Source organism: Dendrobium catenatum, unplaced genomic scaffold (genome assembly GCF_001605985.2).
Source record: "Dendrobium catenatum unplaced genomic scaffold, ASM160598v2 fragScaff_scaffold_54, whole genome shotgun sequence".
Taxonomy (NCBI): Eukaryota; Viridiplantae; Streptophyta; class Magnoliopsida; order Asparagales; family Orchidaceae; genus Dendrobium; species Dendrobium catenatum.
In genome coordinates this window covers 50,096-77,837 of record NW_021318516.1, presented here as the reverse complement: position 1 = coordinate 77,837, position 27,742 = coordinate 50,096, and the positions used below count along the sequence as shown (strand labels likewise).

Genomic DNA, 27,742 nt, shown 5'->3' with positions numbered 1-27,742 from the left:
TGTGTGTAATCATTATGTTCATAACAATAGCAGTCAATATAATCATGAATATATATAAAATAGTAAAACACATACTATAAAATAAATTTTATGAACCAGTAAACCAATACGATACGTAAGCCAGTAAAATGGTGCAGTACAAAAATAATAAAATCTATAAACTAATAATCCCATTACAAATGTTATTTATGCATTGTAGTTGTCACAACATGACCCGATAGCACACAGGCCATACAGTGTTAGATTGTGGCAAGACTGACCCAAGATCTGTTTGAAAAAATAATGAAATAAAACTTCCAATTTATATCCTACACAGAGCCACTATTGAATGCAATATAAAGAGGAAGACTACTGAATCTCAACATGAGTTTTCTATACATCATCCAAAACATAAATAATTTGAAATATATTTACAATAGTGCTTGGTAACAAAGAGCAAAACAAATATAAAAGTCAATCATAACATTCTTATTAGGGGCGTTATCCTTACTTCTTGTACTAGGTTTCTATATATTAGGTTGTTGGTCCTATTTTTTATATTCATTTATTAGTATTGTACATGTTAAAAATCTTATTTATTGCTCATAATGAAAGTGCCATGTGATTGAAATAATGTTGCATTGATTTATTGATGCATATACTTTTATCATTTAAAATAATTTATGTAGTAGAGAATCCAATTCATACATATTAGTTTTGTTTAATATAATACATGATACTCTCACTGTCAATCATGTTGTTATACAATTTGTTATTGTCATGTTCTCTTATATAATTCAAGCTCGAACTCATTAGTAAAATCATAGACACTATATGATTGTTGTAGGTCGGTAGATCCCTATTGAATATTGGCTAACCAGGTCGACATGCCCTTAGAGTGATGACTCTATAGGAAATTATTAGATTTTTTAAGGTTGGTGTTTACCTTCTCACTATTGGGTATTTGACAAACTGATTCTAGTTATATAAATAAATTTATAATTATGTAATTGGGAATGAATTGAAAAATAATGAATAATCTACATGACATTTTCAGGTATGATGATACCTATTATGATTCCATTTACAAACATTGAAATGATTTAGCATTTGTAGCAATTTGACATACTTGTAGCACCAACATAATAGAATATGTTGTAGGAGTCATGGCATGTGGCATTGTTATAGTGATACATTGATTTTCACTCCTACCTTATGATTGGTTATATTGCATGACCCATGCCTTGCCGTTTATGCATTGATAGATATTAGTTATTTATGTAATTTGATTTATCAAACTCATCAATTGTTACTTTTCTTTCACGGTAAGTCCTACTAGAATGTTAGTGGACTATTATCACAAGAATCAAGCTATCAACAATAGACTATATTTAATATATTATATTTTGTAGTAGATTATTTACTTTGAGGTTTGGATAGTTACTTTCTTGTCATTTTTTCATTTATATTTCTTTTGCTTGTATCAATACTATTATTTTGGCGTACCATTATTTGAATTCATGCTAATAAAATAAATATTTAGTTTCCATTCCATTATTTACTTTGATATAATTGATTATATTATCGGTTTATGCTCTTCTCTTTTGTGAGTACAAAGCAAATCTTTTTATCCCTTTCATCACATCCAGTGTTATTGCGTGTATTGCCTTCCATATCTAAGATGTGACACATCATCTATCTAACTTCAAAGCCACATATTCTGGAAGCTATAACTGATCATATACTCTTCCATAGAAACTGATTATATATAGATTTATTTCACAATAATGTAGATCTATAAGTTCAAGCTAGATAATAGGAAAACATTATATTATTAAATTAGGTCCATAGAAAATGATGGACATTTAATTCTTTTTCTATTTATTTAGTTCTATAAATGATATATACTTTATTATTTTTATTTATACATTTGGTTTTATAAATGATTTACATTCAATTTTGCTATGTTATAACATTTGTGTTTGAATTATGTTATATCAAATTTATAATATATTATGTTATAACTATTATAATTGCACTATGCTATAGCAAGGTTATAGCTAATGATTTGTACAGTGTTATTTCAAAGTTGTAGTATGTTGTGTTATAATTCGTTCAATTCTTAATTGAATTAATTTGAAACTTATTCAAAATTTCCTCAGCTCAAATTTTGTTCTAAACTTAACTCAAACGTGTTAAAATTTTATTTTAATCATTTGTAGACCGTGGTTTAAAACTCCTTTGATCATATTTGAAGCTTGCTGAACCATATTCGAAAGATTGTTTGAATTTGGACCCGTTAATTCATGATGATCTTCTACAAACAACCCTAAAAAATAAAGGGGATAATCTGATAGGAAACAAAATTTTTAGTGTATTGCTTTTAAACATAATCAATGAAAATATTTGATGAATTATATATATATCCAGGTCCGTTCAGCCAAGTGGATCTTCCCTCTCTTTCTTATGTAGCTCATGTTCGCTACCTCGCTTCTACAGGTCGCAGAAAAATTTCCGTCGAAGCCGAACTCCAAAGTTCCTCAAGTGTGTAGCTAGTCCGCCAACTGAGACGACTGGTCTCTTTCTCTCTCACTCACTCTTTATCTCCTCCTCTGTCTACATCTCATATCCATGCCTTCTTTTTTTATTTGAGCTTTCTTGGAGCAAGTTTTTTAAATTCAGAGCACAATTTTTTTCACCTTCCATTTCCAGCCGTACAAATACGACTTATAGCTACATTCCGATTTTCCTATTCAATTGTGTAAAGCATACATTTTTGATTTTTATGCTCAAGGCATACTACTACGATTTTTCTATAGTGAAATGGTTTGCATCAGTAATGGGGACGTTGAAGAGCATATGCTTTTGTTCATGCATGAGACATTGCATTTGTTGTGGCGAGGGTGTAGGATTATTTTCACTTGATTTCTTGCTGGTGGGGGAGGGGTAAGAGATTAGGAGGGGGCAGGCTCCACTATGTGAGGGAGGAGTCGGGAGGGGAGAGAGGGATTAGGAGGGGGCAAACTCCTCCATGTGAGGGAGGAATCATCTCTCTTGTAGGAAGAGATTTCTTTAATCCGTGGAGAGTATGAAAGAAGAAAGACATGAAAAGAAAGGAGATCAATCAAATAATGCAAGGAATTATTATTGGTTTGTATGGAGAATATTTTTGTTGCTGATTTTGTATGTATGTTTTGAGTGGTGTTTGATAATGTATGTGAGTATTCATTTGAGAATTTGTGTAGATTTATGCCATGATTTGGTAGATATTGTGATTTTAATTTGAAAGGAGATAATAGAGTCAAATATTTTTTTAATAAAGTTGCTTAAAAAGGATGGTGGGAGGATTTCATAGGAGGTGGGCTTGATTTTTGGGTTGTGGCCAACTGATATAGGTGGTAAGGGGCAGCTGGGTGGTAGTGTTTAATGATGAGGACGTGGAAGCAAAAAGGCATTTGTTCATACAAGTAGAGCTTGGCTTTATTGTGGTAAAGGTATTACATTGCTTGCACTTGGTTAGGGGAAAGCAAGAAGACTTGCTAGTAAAAGAAATGAAGAGAAAGACTTGACCAATAGAGGGAGTGTGGTCCGAGAGGAGATGAGAGAAAAAAAGAGAGAAGATGAAATAAAAAGGAGAATTATTCGACAACCTAAGGAGAGGAGATTTTAGAACAAGTTTACTTGCAAGCATCCTTTGTATTCATAAGAGCGATTTCCTTCAATGCAAGCCCCCTCTATTTATAAATAATTTTAAGCAACTAGGAAATAAAAGAGAAGGAAAATAATCTAAAGTAATAAAAAATAAAATAAAATTAGATAATTCATAAAAGATAAATCGTTAATGAAGGAATCATCTAAATAAATCATTATTTTTGATTAGTTTTCTTATGTGTTTAACCATCATGATCATTTTGGATAAGGCAGTTAATATCATTCCTCTATGATATGCAGTTTACACAACAAAGGTTCAACGCAATGCAAATATGGAAAAACTACGAGCTGGCTATTTATTCCCTGAGGTAAGTATTTTGTATTTTTGTTCATAATCATTTTTTATGACACTAATTTGAATAGCCCTTTCTTATAGAGTGCAAATTTCTTTTCTGTTTTGTTTTTGCATCTATTGCCTTATATAATCTTTGAACTCAAAATCATATTTTTGTTTGTTATCTACAATATAAGAGTTACACGAGTATCCATTTTCTTCAATTTAAAGCATTCATCAAATATGTGAAATGAACAAGGATGATTACATGACATAGAAAACCCATTTGAAAGTTTCTTTTTGCTCATGTTTTTATTTAGTAAAAAAGCATCCAATAGAAGCAAGATTGCATCAATTCATGCATTTGTGTCTAGGCAATTTGAAAGCCTATGCCCTTCAAATTCAAAATTATCTTCGCATCCAATTGATGGCCAATTAATCTTGTAAATCTTTGAATAATGCACACCACTAGTTTTAATGATGCTAAAGAGAATTGATGGTTTTGATCTTTCATTTGAAGGTTATAAATTAATGTCTAAGGTGGAGAATGAATCAAATATGTGGAGAGTGTAGACCTAGCCAACAGTAGGGGGCCAACCCCTTTACCACCCTAAAGGGTGGAAAGTATGTCCATAAATACTAGTAGTACAGGTCAAACCCATGATCTCCAGGTTAGGAGCCAAGCATATGCACTACTAAACCTAGGGGGAAGTCCAAAAATGTGAATTTTCATGTTCAAGTGTAACTTGAACATGATTTCTTTTAAAATTATTTTAGAATGAAAAGTTCATATAGTTTGGTAAAAATGTAATAATTATCAAATAAAGTTTATTATTAATTCAAGACTAGTATGATTAAATAAGAATGCACCACATTAGAAATCAAATTTATCGTTTATATGCACTTGCGTTATGAATGTCTGAATGTCATAAATAAGATAATTTGGATATTACGATAAAAGTAATTGTTATTTTTAGCTGTTTTTTATTTCATAGGACATACTCCATATTTGTTATTATTTTATAAATTCAACATTTTTGAAAGCAAAAGAATATTTATTATCAATTAATGAAAAGAGTGCAAGAAAAAAATAGTAAAACATTTGCCTGATCAAGAAAAGAACTAAAAATAAAATATACTGACAGGGCCAACATATAAAGAGTGAATTAACAGCTAGAAGACAAGTGCCCCAAAGGTTTTCATTAAAAATGTCTAACTTGAAGGCTGAAATATTATGAAGAGTTGTGATAAATTTTCTTTCTTTTTTCTCCCCTCTTGGTACATAAAATTTGAAACTTGTTCTCATATGCTCCTATGTCTAGAAATGTTAACATCAGAAGCAATAGAAAGTGAGTGTGTGCCCATATCCCCAACAACATTAATATTATCAGGAGCAAAAAACCCCAGTTTGGTCTATATTATTAATCATCTAAAGGTGTATGGTCAATCATAATAGTTGGTCTAGCAACCTAGGAAGGCATTGATTCCAAGACATGGTCCATTGTTAGTTCAATATTTTGAGTTCAGACTAGATTGCATGTAATCCTAATTGCTACCATGATATTAGAAGAAAGGTTTTTATCTAATGACATATCCTCGCTATCAAGATTTCTAGGATTTTGTAGCTTTGGGTGTGCATGGAAGTATTTTTGAGAAATTGTGGCCCAATATTTGCATGAGAACAATGAGTAGAAGTGCCATCAAACTCAATCTTTTTCCAGTAGCCAATAGATGTGGATCCAATGTAAATTGCTTTCTCTAGACTCTAGAGAAGAAGTAACATTCATTTTGACCAATACCCTAGCCACTGATGGTTTAGACGGCTTGTTAGTAGCAGCATCCACTGAACTGGTTTGTAAAAAAATGAGCTAAGTGAGGATAAAATTGACTGAGTGAAGTAATGAATTCATATATGTGGAAAAATAATTCAAACTTGAATACATGCGGTTTCTCAAAACAATCAAAATGAGGTGTCTGCTTAAGCATACATATTAATAACCTATCCACATAGTATGTTATTCGAGAAAAGAGCCTTGAGTAGTCTGATTCTTAGGATTGCTTAATAAGAACATGAAAATAATCAATAAGTCCAATAGAATAACCCAACCAATGTATATCAACCATAAATATGTGAAAAACTCATCATACTGGGATGGCCCCAAGAAAACTTGCAAATAAGGGAGAGAGAAAAAGGTAAAGCCAACTCAAAGGTATCATCATATAATATAAGAGCAAGCTTACCTTGAAAGGGGGGTGACAACTTGTGATGAGAAGTTGCAGTCCCTTGTTGAAAATGTGTGGGGGGAAATGAGAGGAATTTGAGATAGGACTAGGTCCCATATTGTCCTAGCAACCTCATCAAAAGATTGAGGAGCACTCTAAAAGGAGATCTTATAGTGGGAGAAGCCCTAGGATAAGGAGCAGCAATAGGAGTATCAAAACATGATTGTATTTGAGGCGCAATTGGTGAAATAGATGTTGAGGAAAGATCTAGAGCTAGAGGGATTGTGGTGGCCCGACACTAGGTGTTAGAATTAGTGCAGAATTTATAAGAGGTGAACCAGGTCGAAACAAGCGTTACAACCCAAGCTAGTGATGCATAAGTGACTACACATAATGCCTAATATGCGCACATAGAGCCATATCACAAGAAGGAAAACTGAGTGCAATTCATGAGCGCAGGGGGCTAAGCACTGGAGCATGGTGAGGGAGCATGAGTGCACGCCTTATGGAAGGAGAGAGATGTGTTGGGATGAAGCATGCGAGTGTGGCGAGGGCGTGTGAGCAAGGCGAGCATAGTCAGTGCAAGGAGAGGATCGTGGGGATTTTTTTTTTCATTTCATAAATTCAACTATTTCTTTGTTGCACAAAAAATAGGTTTAGCTAAACTAACATTTAGTTTTATGATATTAATAATTTTTAAAATAAATATTTGAAGAGGATTACTCCTTTTGTGTTAATGCCATATTTCAGGATGGATATCACTATATTTCTATCCTATATTTGTGAATGGATGTTTGTTTGGATATACATCTTATTGAAGTTCTTTTCCTCTATATACATCATTTTCTCTATCTCCAACAAATTTTTTTTTCTACAATTCTGTGTTTTAAAGAGTTTTTTTCAATGATTTGATTACTAATAAGCATATCCTAGCAGAAGAGTTTATTTCTGAAGATTAAGAAATTTTTATATTTGATAATTGTTAATTAGAATTTAGTTTATATTTAACAGTCTATATGGCAATGTCAAAGAAAATCCCAGTACTCTTTTTTATAATTTTGATAATGGTGGCTGAACGGGGATGTAGAATACTCTTTTTTGCTGAAAGTGTCCATTCTCCACATAAAATTGCCTCTTTGATGGACCAGAAATCTCATCCGCTATAGAACTTATTCTAGATTTTTGAAAACCAAAATTATTGACAGCACTCAAAATAGGCCAAAAAATGACAAAAATTTAATGAGATTGGATTAGTAATTCATTTTGAACTGAGATGATTGCTAATTTTACTAACTCTACTGCCTATAAAGGTGATAAGTTTATGTGCTTGATGCATTTGCTGATTAATGTAAAAATTTGTGAAATTTATTCTTAATACTTTTGAAGTGTGGATCAATATGCTCAATTTTGTGAATCTTACATGAGTTAGAAATGTCAAAACAAGTATGTCCAGAAAATGTCGTAATCCTCATTGATTCCGCTCTCTGTATCCATCCACATATGAACATCCACAAAATCTCAAATTTTGATGGCACACCCACATAATCTCAAATTTTGATGGATTTGTCAAATGGTTAATATTGAGTAGTGGATGTGTTATGCATTGTTAAATAGTTTCATTGTCTTTCACCTTGGTGCAATTGATGAACATTTACTTCGTTGGTCTTGCTCTCGGTACTGTTTGATTGAACCGTTTTTCTTCTTATTTGATAATGTTCAGATCGCCAGAAGAAGAGCAGCCCACATTTCAAAGTATCCTGATGCGCAAGTGATAACCCTTGGCATTGGTGATACTACAGAACCTATTCCAGAAGTTATAACTTCTCCTATGGCCATGGTATGTAACTTTTGTAAGCCAACTTACGAATGAATTTCTTCATATTACATATCTGTTGATTTTGTACAATTGAACCTAATTAACCGATCCACACTTAGCTATATCTCATAGATATTTTGTCATACTACTGGAATTGTTACATGATTATAGGACAAGAAAACTATTTTGTATGCTGACTTCAGTACAAAATTTTGCTTGTTTGACAACTTAAGGAAAGCAAGTAATTTTTTAAGGTCCTTTTTCCTTCATTCTTCACACCCTTTATTCGTTCATTATCAAATGATGCTTAAAACTTATGGATTGTAAGTCAACCTTCTGGTTTTTTCATTCAGAATTAATAAAGCATAACTTTTTTTTTTTAATATAAAATTTCAGTAAGATTTTAGTGTCATAAATTAGGAACCTTGTTAAATCCCTAGTATAGCAAGCAGCACACCTTGATAACAATTGATATGATGGTCTAACACTAAAACCACATGGCATAACCTGGGAAATTTAGTTAAGCAATACAGTTTTGCATTTAAATCAAGGAAATGAATGATAACAAGTTTCTAATAAGAACCGGGCAAGAATTCCTGTTGCAACAAAATGAAAGCAATATATCAACAAGGCCGAAACCTATTACCGGCCTATTCTAGGTCAAAAATGTGAACATATCACTATCATGTGAATTGAATATGCAACAATTATAAGCAATGAGATAGTAAAGTAAATGTAGTTAGTAAATGTTAACCCTTTTGTTGACTTTGATATATATGCCATGATCCGACTCAATGAACGCAACGTGATGCAAGTCCAATCCGAAACACATCATAGGTATGAAAACCAGTTAATCTTTGCTTGTTCTGTAAAATAAACTGCACCAATGTGTCTATACCATCAAAATTGCCTAAAAAGGACACTCATATTTCCTTGGTTGATGCTTGAGACATTTAAATATTTTGCACGCATGTGAGATGAGAACGAGATTTTGACGTGCATGAGTGATGAAAAAATTATTCTAGAGTCAATTTACACTAAATTTTCTTCTTCCTAATTAAATTTAATTAAAAAAATCAAAGCTACAACACATGTCCTTAAGCCCCAAAATCAGATAAACTCTATATATTCATAGCAATCTTATTCTTCCATAGTCCATGCCACCTCAAATCTCATTGTCCTGCTCTTGCGAAAAAAAAATCAAAATCAAAAGAAAAGAAAATCTTGCAAAACGCTCATCTTGTTGACCGCTATCTCTAGTTCTCGCCTCCCTCGCTAAACCCTCATCTCCCTTACCTGCATGTACTTCTCCTGCCCTCTCTCTCTCTCTCTCTCTCTTAAAAATCTCTTCCGCTCTCCTATTTTCTCCTTTCCTCTCCTACTCATTCCTAAAACCTTTGATGACAAAGCCGTGAGAGAGTCGTGATAGAACTTGCTAGAGAAGGCTTAAGTGGTTGACGATGTGCTAAAGGGAAGAGGAGCACAGGAGACCTATAAGTTTAAGGTAAATCCTACCAAATACTTCTATTGATATAACTCGCACCATTGCACTTGCATCCCTCCCTCTTAGCCACAATTGTCAAATCCCAACTCCAAATTTGCTATTGATCTCCATCAACCTCAGTAGCCAACACTGCTCAGCATCTCAATCTCCTCTTCAGTTATCTTCTCCATGCTCTAACAACCTTCAACCACAGCTCTCCATCCATTTCTATGTAAACTTCGAAAGATGTGATAGGTGCTCGCTAATGAAGGCATTGATGGGTCTAGTTGTGTGAAGAATTGAAGTGTGTTAAATGAGTTGATGCAAGCAAAAATTAGGAAAAGCCCCTAATTTTTGCAAGCAAAAACAACTCTTCTTAGGATAATAAGAAATAACATGAAAATACTCAAAATACGCCTTTGTTATCATAAAAAGACAACTTTTGACACTTACAAACACAAACATAAACAACACCTAAAGGAGCTCTTCTTTGTTTGAGACGAAAGATACAGATGGGGTGGTCACTTGCGGCGAGAAGAAAGAAGTAAGAAGCCTGAGACGAAGAGATGACAAGCTCGCAAGCTTTCCTAGAGGAAGACGAAGAGAAGTGGAACAAGCTTGCAAACTTTTTCAAGAAAGAAGAAAAACCCTAAGGTTTTTGTCTCCAAAAATTGCATCATAACATTTTTTTTCATTACAAAACATCTATTATTTATAGAAGAAAAGAGGGCAGCCAAACAGCCCATAAAACACCTCCAAATAAATCAATCAGGTAAGGGAAATGAAAGGCCAGCTGGCTGTCCAGAAACAGCAGCCAAACAATCCAAAAAAGGCCAAAATTAATTCCATAACAACACCCAAAAAGGCAACACAGAGAATAGGGAAAAGCAGCCACGAGATAAGCAGCCATGGGAGAAATTGAGAAGGCAAAAAGGGGACTGGAACCACCACCCAACAAGTGAGAAGAACCAACCATGGGTAATAGCACCAGGAGGGAAAAACGAAGAGACACAGGGAAGGGTAAAAGGCAACTAGATAGGGAAAACTGAGGGGCCAAGGAAGGGGAAACAGAGCCATGGGAAGGAGAGCTAGGTGGGAAATCAAATGGCCATTAGAGAGGGGGAATAAACTCAATTAAATTCAAATTATGAGTTGAAAGTAGTAGTTTTTGCATTAATGAGTTGAATTTTTAGTAGAGGTCATTGAAGCTCACCCAAAATGTTTTGACCCCCCATTTGCTCTGATATCAAATTGATGCAAGCAAAAATTAGGAAAAGCCCCTAATTTTTGCAAGAAAAAATAACTATTCCTAGGATGATAAGAAATAACACGAAAATACTCAAAATACACCTTTGATATCATAAAAAGACACTTACAACTTTTGATGCTTACAAACACAAGCATAAACAACACCTAAATGAGCACTTCTTTGTTTGAGACGAAAGATATAGATGGGTTGGTCGCTTGCGGCGAGAAGAAAGAGGTAAGAAGCCTGAGACGAAGAGAGGACAAGCTCTCAAGCTTTCCTAGAGGAAGACGAAGAGAAGTGAAACAAGCTTGCAAGCTTTTACAAGAAAGAAAAAGAACCCTGAGATTTTTTGCTCAAAAAATCGCATAATAACATCATTTTTCATTACAAAACATCTAATATTTATAGGAGAAAAGAGGGCAGCCAAACAGCCCATAAAACACCTCTAAATAAACCAATCAGGTAAGGGAAATGAAAGGCCAGCTGGCTGTCTAGAAACAACAGCCCAAAAAAGGCCAAAATTAATTCCATAATAGCACAAAAAAGGCAACACAAAGAACAGGGAAAAGTAGCCACGAGATAAGTAGCCATGGGAGAAACCGAAGATGCTCAAAGGGGACCGGAACCAGCACCCAACAAGGGAGAAGAACCAGCCACAGGTAACAACACCAGGAGGGAAAAACGAAGAGATACAGGGAAGGGAAAAAAGGCAACTAGACAGGGAAAACCAAAGGGCCAAGGAAGGGGAGCTAGGTGGGGAAATCAAAGGGCCGTTAGAGAGGGGAAATAAACTCAATTAAATTCAAATTATGAGCTTGAAAGTAGTAGTTTTTGCATTAATGAGCTGAATTTTTTGTAAAGGTCATTGAAGCTCACCCAAAATGTTTTTAGTAGAGGTCATAATCATGACTTTATATATATATATATATATATATTCCCTCTCACCACATATGGCCGATCAACAACCACCAAACCTCCTCACCATCAAACTTTTCATCTCGCCGACAACCAATTAACCCATCTCTCTCACATCTCTCACCCCCTTCTTCACTACTGTGGGCTCCAAAAATTCGGCCCCGGCCTCCCCGCCGCTTTGTTTGTTTTTATCTTCGGCGAGGAAGTTTTAATGAATTAAGTTCCGGGGTAAATTTTGGAAGGCAGATGGATTTGTATATAAGACACTACCCAGAGATTTCACCCTCATTTTGCGAGAACTTTATGATATGAGTTCTGGTTTCCTATAGGCGCAAGCCCCTATAGTTAATTAACCCTCTCAATCACGAGAGAGAACTTTCGATTAAGGCTAGTCGTCAATCAGATACGTAGAAAATACGTGTTATCTGGCATATAGTAGCAGCATTGGGTATTGAGATTTGAGGTGTTTAGAGGTTTGGAAATTTGGGAATTTGAATGATTGATATTTGGAAATTTGAAGGTTTTGATATTTAAAATAGAAATTTCACCACCTTTCACTTAAAGCAGATGGTGGGGGAATGGATGATAAACCCGATCAAGATCCCATGGTTCCGTCGTCCCGGGCCATCATGGTCCCTGGTCTACTTAGTTAGATGAGGTAGTTGACCTAACCTGACAGAAGGATCCTTGTCGGCAGCCATGGGTTGCCTCGTCCAAGGGTACCTTGTAGACTTGGGATGGATGTTTGTTTAAGGGGACAAATTTGAATCCACCTTAGCTAACAGAAAGCTTTGTGTCATATTGATCATATTCTATTGGTTCATATCTCAAGGATTTGATGCTAATAAGGAGCGTATTGACTCTGGGTATAATCGGTATTTCGTGGTGCTATTTGGCGGCAAAACCACTCGGTTCAGAGGGCCTCGGGCCATAACCGTTTATCCTGCAGCGCCATTTGGCGGCAAAACCGCCGATTAAAGGACACGTATCACGTCCTTACTAGCATAAGACTGTTTGAGAATGGATCATAGTGATATTTTAGACTAGGCACTTGGCTCTATAAGAGCTGAAATTATATTTCAGATTTGTCCAACTCGGCAAACTGTTGCGGAGGGTGGATGTAGTTTGCTTTAAATGATTGATGGTTTGATTTCAATTTTAAATATTTTTGAATTTTGTTAATTTCTAAAGTTTTGGATTTTTGTGGGTATTTGGATGGAATTTTGAGTATTTGGAATGGACCCCTCCGGTTGAGATTTATTGTTCAACACGGCCATCATCGGGGCGTGAGGGGTTATTTCTTTGTTGATTGAATCCTATCAACTTGTCGATTGGGGATCGGGTTTCATAAACTTTGTGCCTTTATTAGTGAATTCCCTTGATTATAGGCCTTGAAGACCTAATATGAATGTATTAAAAAAAATATATCGGTCGACGAGACCGTATATTTGTTTGATGGTTCGAACCTTGTCGACTCCTATTGATCCGTATAGGAGGATCGGGTTCGAACTTTAATTCACTTATTAATCCGCGCATCATCCCTAGATGTCATGTGTTTACCAATAACACGCTCGCCGAGGCCCATGCAGGTTTGTGGGCATTTTATAATTAAACCCTGTCGACCTCTTTTTTCCTGCTTAGGAGGATCGGGTTTAAATTTGATGACCCACATAACATCCCTAGACGTCACGTGTGTACCAATAACACGCTCGCCGGGGCCCATGTGGGTTTTGATTGCATTTACCCAGTGTGTACTTATGTGTATACAAATTGCAGTGCACGTGCAAGGGTATTCTAAAGTATTTATAAATGCCTTATGTCCGCTTGCATAGAAGTTGTGGATCCGGTGACGTGTGCACTTGATGTAATCACTTTGTATTTCGTTGAGAATAACATATTGGGTATACAACGAGTCTTTAAAAATTTGCATTTTCTATGTATCCTCTGCTTTTGTTGGTAGATGACCGGTGTGTTTGTCTGCTACTGCACTATATAAATTGCATGAGAGCCGTATTTTCTTTGAATTATTCAAAGAGGTCATGTCCTTCAATTCAACATATGTTGAATCTCCTTTGCTTATAGGAGATGATGCATCTTCTTACATTATTCGCTAGCATTTACATTTCGATGGGCATTAGTGTATCTAATGCTTATTGGAAGCTTCATGTTTTTTATTATGAGCATACTGATTGGAGTGTCATTGCCTTTGTCACATATCTCTGCCTTCTACTCATAAGCATACTGATGTATTCATAGAGAATACCTCCTTCGTAGCATTTATAAATAATTTGTAGGTGGATTGAAAAATGCGAGCCGGTTTACTGTTCATTATCCACTATTCATACACATTGGAATTTTACCTTCCACTTGCTCATTTGCATAATAACACCATCTATGAAGATATTATTGCATTCCTTATGTTTGTTTATTTCACGAGTCTTCCATTGCTTCTAGAAATAGCTTGTAGTTGTCATGATAAATTTGCTCACCATTATGTACTCACAATCAAACTGCATATGCTTTTCAATCATTCATTATTTGCAAGATCCCATTTGCTTGTTTAGGTGATGCTATTGACTATAAAGATATTATCATATCAATCATGTATCCTTGTAGTCGTTGCAACTATCTCAAGTCAATCCATTGCATGAATTTCATTATCATTTATGAATGACTTGTACTTGCAAGAGTTTGGTATGTTGACTTGCAAGCTCATGTTTGAGGATTTGCTCATTACAAGTTTCTTATAGTTTTTTAATGTTGCTTGTAAGTACATTGCCCCATTTATTATAATTCTTACTGATTCTTGCTTGGGAATGAGTCGTGTCTAATATCACAAGTCAATTATCATGATCCTAAAAAGTCTCTATGTCATGTCTTTGAAGTCAAGCCATGTCTTTCAAGCTCTTCTTGTCACTTGCAAACAAATGATACTTACAAGTTTCTTTATTTTTTAAAAGCAATTCGCAATTTATATGGTGTACTTGATACTAAAATCCTCAACATCTTCATTTTAAACAAGGTGATCATCACAAGGCAATTATTGTTTTTCAAAAAGAAACTCCATGCTAAAGCTTATAATTCATATTCATTTCTTATTTGTTCATTTTCTTTTGATTTTACCATTCTTATAATTCATGAACTTAATTGTTAAATGTTAGAATTTTGGCTCAAGTTCTCATTAATCTTTTCAAATTCTGTTCATTTAATGTTCAAATCAAGTCCAAGTCTCCTTTGGTCCAAATCAAGTTTTGGCTCAAGTTTAAATGTTCAAGTCCTTGTTCCTTTTATTCGATGTTCAAATCGAATACAAATTCAAGTCCCCTGTAGTCCAATATGTGCATCCAGTGCATTGTCATTCAGTTCGAGTTTGATTCAAGTCTATGTTCAAGTTTATAAGTTCAAGTTCAAGCTTGAGTTTGGGTTCGATTTGAGTTCATGTTTCATTATCTGATTAAAGTACAATTTGAGTTAAAGTCCTTTGATTTGTTCAAGTTAGAGTCCAAATTTGAGTTCAAATTGTCCAAGTCAGGTCCCTGATTCATTGAAAATTTCGGCAGCCTTCCGAAGTCTCTCCTATTTAGGGGAAAACTACGGAAAACTGGGCCTCCCGCCACGCTAGAGAAAAGCGTGTATGGTAGGTGCCCTCGTACAAGGACAGCGTGGCCATGAAAACTTCAACCCCACCACTCCAGAGAAAGGCGTCTATGGGTCTTCGGTACCTGTTGCAAGAAAACACAGTCATTTCCCCGCGAGCGGGTACTTATGAATATCCCGATCTCGTCGTAGGTGTCTCACCGGGTTCCCATCCCACCATGTTAGAGAAAAGCGTGTATGAGCGGTTTGCCTGCTCAACACGAACGTCGAGAACAAGATTTTGGAGCCGATGGGTCGCTTACCTACCTCGTCGTAGGTGTCGCGCCGGGTTCCCTTCCCACCACGCTAGAGAAAAGCGTGTATGGGCGGTTTGCCGGCTTGACACGCACACCAAGGTAAGAGAGGGATCACATAATTCTTCTTTTTTTGTAACATTTTTTTCTTTCTTTTTCTTTTTTTTTAAAAATTCTTATTCATTCCCCTTTTTTTTGCAAAAGAAAATACATATGCATGTGTATTTAAACAAATGAAAATCTCACACACACATATATACACATGTACATCTATACATATATATAAATACATTTATCTAACAATATACACTAATAGAAATATCAGTAACATTAACTTCATTAGATAGCAATAATAATTGATATTCACAAAAAAAAATTATAGATGGTGATTCTGTAAAGAGCAATGTGTTGTGGTTTGAAGCTTTGAATAAACTAAGTGAATGAAGGGAGAAATGTATGTGGGCTTCTTTTTTGTTTGGAGGTGGGCTGTTTTGGTGGACCTATGACTAAGGTGCTTGTTTGGACTGTGGAGAAATGGGCTTTTTGGGCTATGTTTTGGAGGAAGGATTGAAGTGTGGTGAGCTAATTAGGTGGGGTTTTAATGGGCTGCTTTGCAATGGGTTTTGGTGGGCCAGTTGCAAGTTTTTTGGATCGAACTTGGTGAGTCAAATCGTTGTTTATGAATAAGATGAAGTAGTGGCTGTCTCGAGCTTGTGGTGGAGTGAACCTTGGGCTATCAGAGTGTTGAACTTTTGAAGCAAGCCTTTGGGAGATGGGCTGCTACAATTGATGGGTCTATAGAATAGTTTGGAGGGCTGAATGAGGGCTGTTGTAAGTCTGGAGTGTGGAGCTTAGGAGTAAGTATTGATACATTGAGCTAGGCAAGACTGTTTTAATACGGTCTGATGCAGGTGGCAGCTTTTACACAAAAAAAATGAGTGGAGTCCAGCAAACAGGAATCTTGACAGTCTTTCTCGTGGACCTGCAGCTAGCTTTGGAGGCTTCAACTGAAACGTGAAAAACGAGTTTAACGTGTAGGTGGAACAGGTGACGGTATAAACAAATCAGATTTCTGCCTTTTAAAGAAAATTCAACTAAAACTTGAAGCAAGCTCGTGGAAGGGGAGGAGGAATGGTATTTACGCAATAGCTGGTGAGGAAACAGGACTTCTTGGTAGCAAGGATCCTCTTGTATGCGGCCTGGAGAGTTTGGCAGCCTGCTTGCGTGGAATCAGACGGGTGAAGGAGCTGAAGGTGGTTTGGGTTGGATTTGGCAGACCAGGAAAGGGACGGACAGAGAAGTAAAACTTGTGAGGTTTGTGAGGTCGTGCTCAGTTTCAACATGGAACAGAAGAAAGGAAGTGCGGTCCTTACAACAAAGAGGATTTATGATTTGGAGCTGTGAGCAGGTTGAAGCTTATCGTGGTTGGATAGGTGGAGGAGGCTAACTCAGTTCGCCAACACAGGTAGAGGAGGCTGGACGAAACTACAGCATATCTGAGAGTATAAGTTCGGATTGATGAGCTAATCTTGCAAATACAGAAGAAATGCTCAAATAATCTTGCAATCATCTCTTGAATGGTTTTGCTTTTGTCTGAAGCAGGTGACCGATCAAACTTTGGTTGGATGAACTCTGTTGTGGAGACTGTTCAGGCTATGGAGGGATTTCACGTGCAGCTGTTTGAGGGAGGAAGAATGGGTTGCTGGAGCGTGAAAGGGTAGATAGTGGAGAGTGGAGTTCGAGTGCGTGAGGTATTCGACACAGGAAGCTCGCAGAAACAAAAAAGATCCCACCAGTAAGGTTTTTTTAAGCTTTGTTTTAACGACGAGAGGCGTTGGAGGCCAGCTACACTTGAAACGATGGGTTGACTGACGGTACGAGGAAGAGCTCGACAAAACGATGTATGGCATTAACGGACATTTAATTGGATTTGGGACTTTTCCCTATTTAGCTCCTGAGCTTGTTAAAATTTTATCAAGTTAACAACTATATTAATGATTTGTTGGCACTGCATTAATTTAGAAATGACAAGAATGGTTCGATTGGTCTAAAATTGCCTCGGTTTACTTATTGCCTTGTTTTGTGTGTTTTTTTATTTGCGTTTTTTGCTCCGTTTAACATGTTGATCTCGGCGAATATCAAAATTAGACAAATTAATAATGTATTTAGGGTATTTTCGTTGTTTCGAACACAACGACGCAGTCCATTTGTTAATTAGACATCGTTTGAGCAATGCTGAGAGAATTTTTTATGGGACCACCTCAATTGGAGTGCACAATCTCATTTGCATAATTTGACAGTGCATTTTGGGTATTGTCCGTGTTCCGAACACAACGACGCTATCCGTTTCACGATCGGACGTCATTTGGGTAGAGTCGGGTGAACTTTTCTTGAAATTTGTGCTTTGCCTCGGGATTCGTGCCACCAATCTTGATGATCTAAATTGAACAAAAAATGTATTTTTTTAAAGGTTAACAACATTTTGGATGCAAAGATGAAGTCTGTTCGTCGATCCAACGTCATTTGATCAGCTTCGCGCTTTAATTTCGAGTGTCAATCATTCCTTTCGATCGATCTCATCTGATTCGATCGCGAGGGGACTCGATTTAGTAAAATTCGATGTCCTGATCGCAACGACGCCATCCGTTTGGCAATTATAGGTTATTTGATCCTTCAAATGACATATGGCGTTAAGGCGCGTATCACTTTACTCACCAGTTTGGTCCTTTCGCACGTGGTTTGATGTGTCGGGGTCAACAAATGCTCCTCAACAAATATAGTACGCGTCCAGAGCGTTTCACATTTGTTGTAACGTTATTTGACCCTGTAGATCTCCAAATATTTATTCTGGATGTCACACTAGAAGTTTTCATTTTGTGGATTTCCAAAGCGTCTTTGGTTGTCACACTAAATGTCTTTTTTGGCTAATATCCATTGGTATGCATTGATATTGATGCTCAAAAGTCAAATGTTAAATTTGAAAATCTTACAACTCGAATGATAATGGTTTGTCGAGTTAGTTGACGGTCGTTCGTAGTCCCCTTCATTTTTTTATAGCTTTTACTATTATTATTATTGCTTTTTGACCCACTTTTATTTTCTCCTTGTGCAGGAGATGTTCCGTTAGCAGAGACCTGACGATCTTCCACCAGGTGAGCCTAGTGAGGCTGCCATCTGGGATGCGATCGACAGGCATGATCTTTATGGCAGTGCTAACGTTCGAGACAGACTAGAGCAGCACTAGGATATGCTGCGGGGGCGAGATGTTTTCCATTATTTTTTTGTCCGCTCCCCCTTACTTCCAGAGCTTTCTAAGATTCTGTTGCTTTTGAGAACCCGGACAGCTGGGTCACTAGTCTCAGACTACAGTGCGGGGAGTACCACCCGCTGGAGAGTTCCATTGCACCACTGAGTTGGGGGACTTGCGACATTTTGGAGCCAGCAGCCGATGTAGCAGAACCTGTTGGGCAGTCAAGACTTTTTATTCATCGGCAATTACAGTCAGCACCCTTGGAGTGGCCGAGAAACTCCACAGTTGGGCAGGTGCAGAGTCTGGTCAGGGGTTACGATTGTTGGGCACGTTACGTTCTTCAGGCACACAGAGGTACACTACAGGTAGTGGGGATTTACGGGGTAGTTTACGCCTCGCTATTTGACTACGGGCGCCTTCCTCCCTCTTGGTTCTGAGGTTTAGTTGAGTTCTAGGACTTAGGTAGAGGTACTTGCTGGATCGGAGCAGAGAAGTTCACAATCACTCTTTCAGACCTCCAGGCAGTATCCGAGCTACCAGTTTTTGGTCATCATATCGAGGAGTGCATCCCTCCGGAAGAGCAGTTGTTTCAGCGGGTCCTTTTAGCTTACGGTGACAGGAGAGTGAGGTTAGTACTGTCAGATGTTTACCCGATTGCTTTACAGCACTACAGGCAGACGTACAGGGCATCAGATTTGTCACAGCGTGCCAGAGCTTCCATGCATGTCTACTGTTGGGGTTTCACTGTACGACCCTTTTGGACTTGGTTTGCAGTTTGGTACACCCTTGTCAGAGGAGACAGCTGAGCCCATCTCTACTTCTGATCGTGCTTTCCCAAGGTTATCTGGTGTCAGAGAGGACTTGCTTTTGGTTGGGTTTTTGGCCACTTGGCTCTGCACCTTTGTACTCCTAGTCAGGACAGGCTCCTTAAGGTGCAATGTTCTCTTAGCAGCCAGCCAGTTAGGACAGGGGCAGAGGCTCTTGCTTGCTCCAGTTGTACAGGCAGAGTTTATAGAATTCTATGCACCCTTTTTTAGGCGAGTTCCCTTGAGGCACGTGACCCAGTTTTGCCGTTGCAGTACTTGTATGTGTGGTCCACTTGCACATTCGGGGTGTTTTTTCCTGTTTAGAGACTCCTGACTACTTTCTTTAGAGGGGATACCCTATAGTTCTTCAATTGTCTCAGGCGTCCTCTACCTTTGAGTCAGAGTGGATCCGTCTTTTCTTCTTTGTCCCACAGTTGGTTACAGACAGATTCGCTTTAATGCACCAGTCAGCACTGTTAGTTTACCACAACACCAGAAGGGCACCGTTATAGTGGATAGGATTGACCACAGAGACAGACGCACACTACTGCTCCTTGGACAGAGTTTAGCAATTATTGTGTACTTCCGTAGCATACGTCCTGGCTGGTTGTGTTATAGAGCAGGTGCTACAATGACATTAGAGGGCTATCAGCCCAACAGGGTGGCCAGACAGTTCGAGTACTCTCAGGCTACACCTTTTGACGGTCGGCCAGTTGTTTCTGGAGTCATATATGTTTAACGCATGGAGAGCATACAACAAAAGACCCGTTTATTTACAGCAGCAGTGACCTGGCTGCACTTGCTCAGGCTTGGTACTGGTTCCAGTTTTCTTTTGGCCCAGCCTTGTAGTTCTACCGGCATCAATTTTATATAGCTGACTTGGGTGCAGCTGTCTTTTGGTCCTGCTCTGGAGCACGGTACTAGGAGGTACGAGAGCAGAGTACGGGGACTTAGGTCGTCTAGAGGATCTAGACCTCGCCGGGGCTTTTTAGATGCCACTTTTGACAGAGGTACTTGTCTACCCTTTTCTTCCATTAGTTTTTAATTTGATTGAATATTGAGTACTTAGTTTGCTCTTGATACATGGACAGATACTGAGCCCCATACTACTGCTGGAGCCATAGTTCCTTCTCCGGCCAGAGCTTCAAATGTGGCAACCAAGCCACATCATGCCGAGACTGCCAGGCCTTCACGCAGACGTGTAGGCTCCCAGCGTACTTCATCTTCTCGGATGTCCGTAGACGTTCACACATTACTCGGAGATTCCGGTGAGAATTCACAGAGACCAAGGAGATCAGACTTTACCGGCTACAGTACGTTGGATCCCATGGATGACTTCTCTTTTCTAGTGTACCCTTATGGGTCTTTCTGTCTTGGGGAGTTTTTAGAGGCTGATGCAGGCTTTCTTTCTAAGTTTCTTGAGACACCGTCGTACACACCAGCGACCTTAGACCTGGTACCTGCAGAATTTTCTTTATTTCCTGAGTGTCCCCAGACTGACGCTGCGGACCCTTCTTCTGTTCCTGCTAACTACTCCGCTGACTCTGCGAGCCCCTCAACAAGTACGTGTTTGTCTTAAGTTTATTCATTTTGATGCATTATAATATTATCTGTCATCATATTGATTGTTTGTGATTCTTCGTGCAGTGCCTGAGGGGTCTGACTATACTTCGAAGACTCTCAGCCACGTTCCTTTATCTCTGACCTCCATGACCACTGAGATGTGCAGTCACTTGGTGCAGCTTCTGAGGAAGTTAATCTCCAGCATTGACCTAAGGTCTCCAGAGTCTTGGCACGACTTTTCTTCTACCGCCAACCAACTCCTTAGCCTACTTGTCCAGTATGGGGTAAGCACCACTGAGTTACTTTTTTGGGAGGCGGTGTGACGCGAGGCGGAGTTCTGCATCTAGCAACTAAGCTCCCTCTCGATCACACGGTCCACAGTTACACTTCCACAGCTAGATGGGGTGGTTTTCAGTTGCAGAGCGAGAGCTGATGGCGCTCACGACCAACAAGACCATAGTACATAGGCTCTGAGTAGACACCGTCAGAATTCTTCTTACATGGCTCAGGAGGTAGACAGGCTAACAACCCGTTTGAAGGACCTCTGGAGGGATTTCAGGCAGGCCATGTCTCGGAGACTTCACGTACAGGAGAGACATAGCCGACGGAATCGTCTCATCAAAAAGGAGGAGCAGCATCACAGATCTTTGCAGCAGGAGGTATTAGAGGCAGACTCTTCACTAGCACGGGCCGTGGAGAAGTTTCAGATCGCTCAGTCAGAGTTTCAGATTTTGGCTAGGATCACTAACAGGCTGGAGAAGTTACGGGCTCGCCTCTTCTGACACATCCTCATTTGTTGTTTTTTTTTATGTAGTTCTTGTAGCGTCTTGAGTCTCCATGTACTTGTACCTCATGATGATTATTATACATATATGGAGGACCCTTTTTTTTTCCTTTTCAGTGTTTCTTTTTTTTGTACTCTGAGCTGTATTTAATCGTGTGATGAAGCTGTACTATGAGCTTGAGTTTTAGTACAAAAAAAGAGTACAGCTTCATCACACGGTTAAATACAGCTCAGAGTACAAAAAAAAGAAACACTGAAAAGAAATAAAAGGGTCCTCCATATATGTATAATAATTATCATGAGGTACAAGTACATGGAGACTCAAGACGCTATAAGAACTACAGAAAAAAAAACAACAAATGAGGATGTGTCAGAAGAGGCGAGCCCGTAACTTCTCCAGCCTGTCAGTGATCCCAGCCAAAATCTGAAACTCTGACTGAGCGATCTGAAACTTCTCCACGGCCCGTGCTAGTGAAGAGTCTGCCTCTAATACCTCCTGCTGCAAAGATCTGTGATGCTGCTCCTCCTTTTTGATGAGACGATTCCGTCGGCTATGTCTCTCCTGTACGTGAAGTCTCCGAGACATGGCCTGCCTGAAATCCCTCCAGAGGTCCTTCAAACGGGTTGTTAGCCTGTCTACCTCCTGAGCCATGTAAGAAGAATTCTGACGGTGTCTACTCAGAGCCTATGTACTATGGTCTTGTTGGTCGTGAGCGCCATCAGCTCTCGCTCTGCAACTGGCAACCACCCCATCTAGATGTGGAAGTGTAACTATGGACCAGGTGATCGAGAGGGAGCTTAGTTGCCAAATGCAGGACTCTGCCTCGCGACACACCGCCTCCCAAAAAAGTAACTTAGTGGTGCTCACAACATACTGGGGAAGTAGGCTAAGGAGTTGGTTGGCGGTAGAAGAAAAGTCATGCCAAGACTCTGGAGACCTTGGGTCAATGCTAGAGACTAACTTCCTCAGAAACTGCACCAAGTGACTGCACATCTCAGTGGTCATGGAGGTCCGAGGTAAAGGAACGTGGCTGAGAATCTTCGAAGTATAGTCAGCCCCCTCAGGCACTGCACGAAGAATCATAAGCAATCAATATGATGACAGATAATATTATAATGCATCAAAATGAATAAACTTAAGACAAACACGTACTTGTTGAGGGGCTCGCAGAGTCAGCGGAGTAGCCAGCAGGAACAGAAGAAGGGTCCGCAGCGTCAGTCTGGGGACACTCAGGAAAGAAAGAAAACTCTGCAGGTACCAGGTCTAAGGTCGCTGGTGTGTACGACGGTGTCTCAAGAAACTCAGAAAGAAAGCCTGCACCGGCCCCTGAAGACTCCCCAAGACAGAAAGACCCATAAGGGTACACCGGAAAAGAGAAGTCATCCAGGGGATCCAACGTACTGTAGCCGGTAAAGTCTGATCTCCTTGGTCTCTGTGAACTCTCACCGGAATCTCCGAGTAATGTGTGAACGTCTACGGACATCCGAGAAGATGAAGTACGCTGGGAGCCTACACGTCTGCGTGAGGGCCTGGCAGTCTCGGCATGATGTGGCTTGGTTGCCACATTTGAAGCTCTGGCCGGAGAAGGAACTATGGCTCCAGCAGTAGTATGGGCCTTAGTATCTGTCCATGTATCAAGAGCAAACTAAGTACTCAATATTCAATCAAATTAATAACTAATGGGAGAAAAGGGTAGAGAAGTATCTCTGTCAAAAGTGGCATCTAAAAAGCCCCGGCGAGGTCTAGATCCTCTAGACGACCTAAGTCCCCGTACTCTGCTCTCGTACCTCCTAGCACCGTGCTCCAGAACAAGAAAAAAAGACAGCTGCACCCAAGTCAGCTATATAAAATTGATGCCGGTAGAACTACAAGGCTGGGCCAAAAGAAAACTGGAACCAGTACCAAGCCTGAGCAAGTGCAGCCAGGTCACTGCTGCTGTAAATAAACGGGTCTTTTGTTGTATGCTCTCCATGCGTAAAACATCTGTGACTTCAGAAACAACTGGCCGACCGTGAAAAGGTGTAGCCTGAGAGTATCCGAACTGTCTGGCCACCCTGTTGGGCTGATAACCCTTCAATGTCACATAGCACCTGCTCTATAATACAACCAGCTAGGACGTATGTTGAGGAAGTACTCAGTAACTGCTAAACTCTATCCACAGAGAGTCCATAGAGTAGTAGTGTGCGTCTGCCTCTGTGGTCAATCCTATCCACTATAATGGTACCCCTCTGGTGTGGTGATAAACTAAGTGTCTGGTTGGTGCATTATTGCGAATATGTCTGTAACCAACTATGGGCCAAAGAAGAAATAACGGATCCTCTCTGACTCAAAGGTAGAGAACGCATGAGACAACTGAAGAACTATAAGGTATCCCCTCTGAAGAAAATAGTTAGAAGTCTCCAAAGAGAAAAAGCACCCCGAACGTGCAAGTGGACTCACGCGTACAAATACTGCCACAACAAAACTGGGTCACATACCTCAAGAGAACTTGTCTCAGAAAGGGTGCGTAGAACTCTGTAAACTTTGGCCAGTACAATTGGAGCAAGCGAGAGCCTCTGTCCCTGTGCTAATTGGCTGGTTGCTAAGAGAACACTGCACCTCAAGGAGCCTATCCTGAATGGGAGTAAGAAGGTGCAGAGCCAAGTGGCCAAAAACCCAATCAAAAGCAAGTCCTCTCTGATACCTGATAACCCTGGGAAAGCACGATCAGAAGAGAGGTGGGCTCAGCCGTCTCCTCTGACAACGGTGTACCAAATTGCAAATCAAATCCAAAAGGGTCGTGCAGTGAAACCCCAATAGTAGACAGGTGACTCTCCTGAAGAAAACTGTGGATCCAAACATCCACAGGCATGGAAGCTCTGGCACGCTGTGACAAACCTGATGCCCTGTTTGTCTGCCTGTAGTGCTGTAAAGCAATCGGGTAAACATCTGGCAGTACTAACCTCACTCTCTTGTCACTGTTAGATGAAACGACCCGCTGAAACAACTGCTCATCCCGAGGGATGCACTCCTCGAAATGGTGACCAAAAACTGGTAGCCCGGATACTGCCTGGAGGTCTGAAAGAGTGATCATGAACTCCTCTGCTCCGATCCAGCAAGTACCTCTGCCTGAGTCCCATAACTCAACTAAACCTTGGACCCAAGAGGGAGGAAGGCGCCCGTAGTCAAACAGCGAGGCGTAAACTGCCCCGTAAATCCCCGCTACTTGTAGTGTACCTCTGTATGCCTGAAAAACGTAGCTTGCTCAACAAACGTAACCCCTTGCCGGACTCTGCACCTGCCCAACTGTGGAGTCTCTTGGCCACTCCAAGGGTGCTAACTATAATTGCCGATGACCAAGAAGTCTCGACTGCCCAACAGGTTCTTCTACATCGGCTGCTGGCTCCAAAACGTCGCAAGTCCCCCAACTCAGTGGTGTAATGGAACTCTCCAGCGGGTGGTACTCCCCGCACTATAGTTTGAGACTAGTGACCCAGCTGTCTGGGTTCTCAAAAGCAACAGAATCCCTAGAAAGCTCTGGAAGTAATGGGAGCGGGCAAAGAAACTATAGAAAACATCTCGCCCCCGCAGCATATCCTGGTGCTGCTCTAGTCTGTCTCGAACTTCAGCACTGCCATAAGGATCCTGCTTGTCGATCGCATCCCAGATGGCAGCCTCACTAGGCTCACCTGGTGGAAGATCGTCAGGTCTCTGCCAACGGAACATTTCCTGCACAAGGAGAAAATAAAAGTGAGTCAAAAAGCAGTTATAATAATAATAGTAAATGCTATAAAAAAATGAAGGGGACTACGAACGACCGTCAATTAACTCGACAAACCATTATCATTCGAGCAGTAAGATTTTCAATTTTAACGCTTGACCTTTGAGCATCAATATCAATGCATACCAATGGATATTAGCCAAGAAAGATATTTAGTGTGACAACTAAAGAAGCTTTCGAGATCCACAAAATGAAAACTTTCGGTGTGACTTCCAAAATAAATATTTGGAGATTTACAGGGTCAAACACCGTTACAACAAACGTGATACGCTATGGACGCGTACCACATTTGTTGGGTGGTATTTGTTGACCCCGACGCATCAAATCACATGCGAAAGGACCAAACTGGTGAGTAAAGCGTTACGCGCCTTAGCGCCACGTGTCATTTGAAGGATCAAATGACATATGATTTCCAAACGGATGGCGTCGTTGCGATCAGGACATCGAATTTTATTAAATCGAGGTCCCTCACGATCGAATCAGATGAGATCGGTTAAAAGGAATGTTCGACACCCGAAATTAAAGCGCAAAGCTGATCAAACGACGTTGGATCGACGAACAGACTTCATCATTGCATCCGAAATGTTGTTAACCTCTAAAAAATTACATTATGTTTGTTCAATTTGGATCATCAAGATTGGTGGCACGAATCTCGAGGTAAAGCATGAATTTCAAGAAAAGTTTTCCCTACTCTACCCAAATGACGTCCGATCGTGAAACGGACTATGTCATGGTGTTCGAAACAACGACAATACCCTAAATGCACTGTCAATTTGTGCAATTGAGGTTGTGCACGCCAATTGAGGCGGCCCCATATAAAAATTTTCCTCGGCATTGCTCAAACGATGTCTGATTGACAAACGGACTGCATCATTGTGTTCAAAACAACGAAAATACCTTCCATGCATTATTAATTTGTCTAATTTCGATATCCGCTGAGATCAGCATGTTAAACGGAGCAAAACACGCTAATAAAAAAAACATGCAAAACGAGGCAACAAGTAAACCGAGGTAATTTTAGACCAATCGAACCATCCATGTCATTTCTAAATTAATGCAGCGTCGACAAATCACTAATATAGTTGTTAACTTGATAAAATTTTAACAAGCTCAGGAACTAAATAGGGAAAAGTCTCAAATCCAATTAAATGCCCGTTAATGCCATACATCGTTTTGTCGAGCTCTTCCTCGTACCGTCAGTCAACCCGTCATTTCAAGTGAAGCTGGCCTCCAACGCCTCTCGTCGTTAAAACAAAGCTTATAAAAACATTACTGGAGGGATTTGTTTTTGTTTCTACGAGCTTCCTCTGTCGAATACCTCACGCACTCGAGCTCCACTCTCCACTATCTACCCTTTCACGCTCCAGCAACCCATTCTTCCTCCCTCAAACAGTTGTACGTGAAATCCATAGCCTGAACAGTCTCCACAATAGAGTTCATCTAACCAAAGTTTGATCGGTCACCTGCTTCTGACTAAAGCAAAACCATTCAAGAGATGATTGCAAGATTATTTTAGCCTTTCTTCTGTATTGCAAGATCAACTCATCAATCCGAACTCATACTCTCAGATCTGCTGTAGTTTCGTCCAGCCCTCCTCTACCTGTGTTGGCGAACTGAGTTAGCCTCCTCCAATTGTCCAACCACACTAAGCCTCAACCTGCTAACAGCTCCAAATCATAAATCATCTTTGTTGTAAGGACTGCACTTCCTTTCTTCTGTTCCACGTTGAAACTGAGCACGACCTCAAAAATCTCACAAGTTTTCCCTTCAATTTTGTCTTTCACTTCTGTCCGTCCCTTTCCTGGTCTGCCAAATCCAGCCCAAACCACCTTCAACTCCTTCACCCGTCTGATTCCACGCAAGCAGGCTATCAAACTCTCCAGGCCACATACAAGAGGATCCTTGCTACCAAGAAATCCTGTTTTCTCACCAGCTATTGCGTAAATACCAGCCCTCCTCCCCTTCCACGAGCTTTCTTCAAGTTGTAGCTGAATTCCCCTTAGAAAGCAGAAATCTGATTTTTTTATACCGTCACCTG

The 27,742-nt window shown here is 39.5% G+C and overlaps 1 protein-coding gene across 1 annotated transcript in view; it reads left to right on the top strand.

The window, feature by feature from the left end:
• The window catches only part of LOC110095072 (probable LL-diaminopimelate aminotransferase, chloroplastic), a 50,728-nt gene that overhangs the window by 3,957 nt on the left and 19,029 nt on the right, over positions 1-27,742 (top strand). The window contains exons 2-4 of the mRNA XM_028694912.1: positions 2,410-2,555; positions 3,931-3,998; positions 7,908-8,024. Coding sequence (XP_028550745.1) covers positions 2,410-2,555; positions 3,931-3,998; positions 7,908-8,024 — 331 coding nt within the window. The remainder of the gene's footprint in view (positions 1-2,409; positions 2,556-3,930; positions 3,999-7,907; positions 8,025-27,742) is intronic.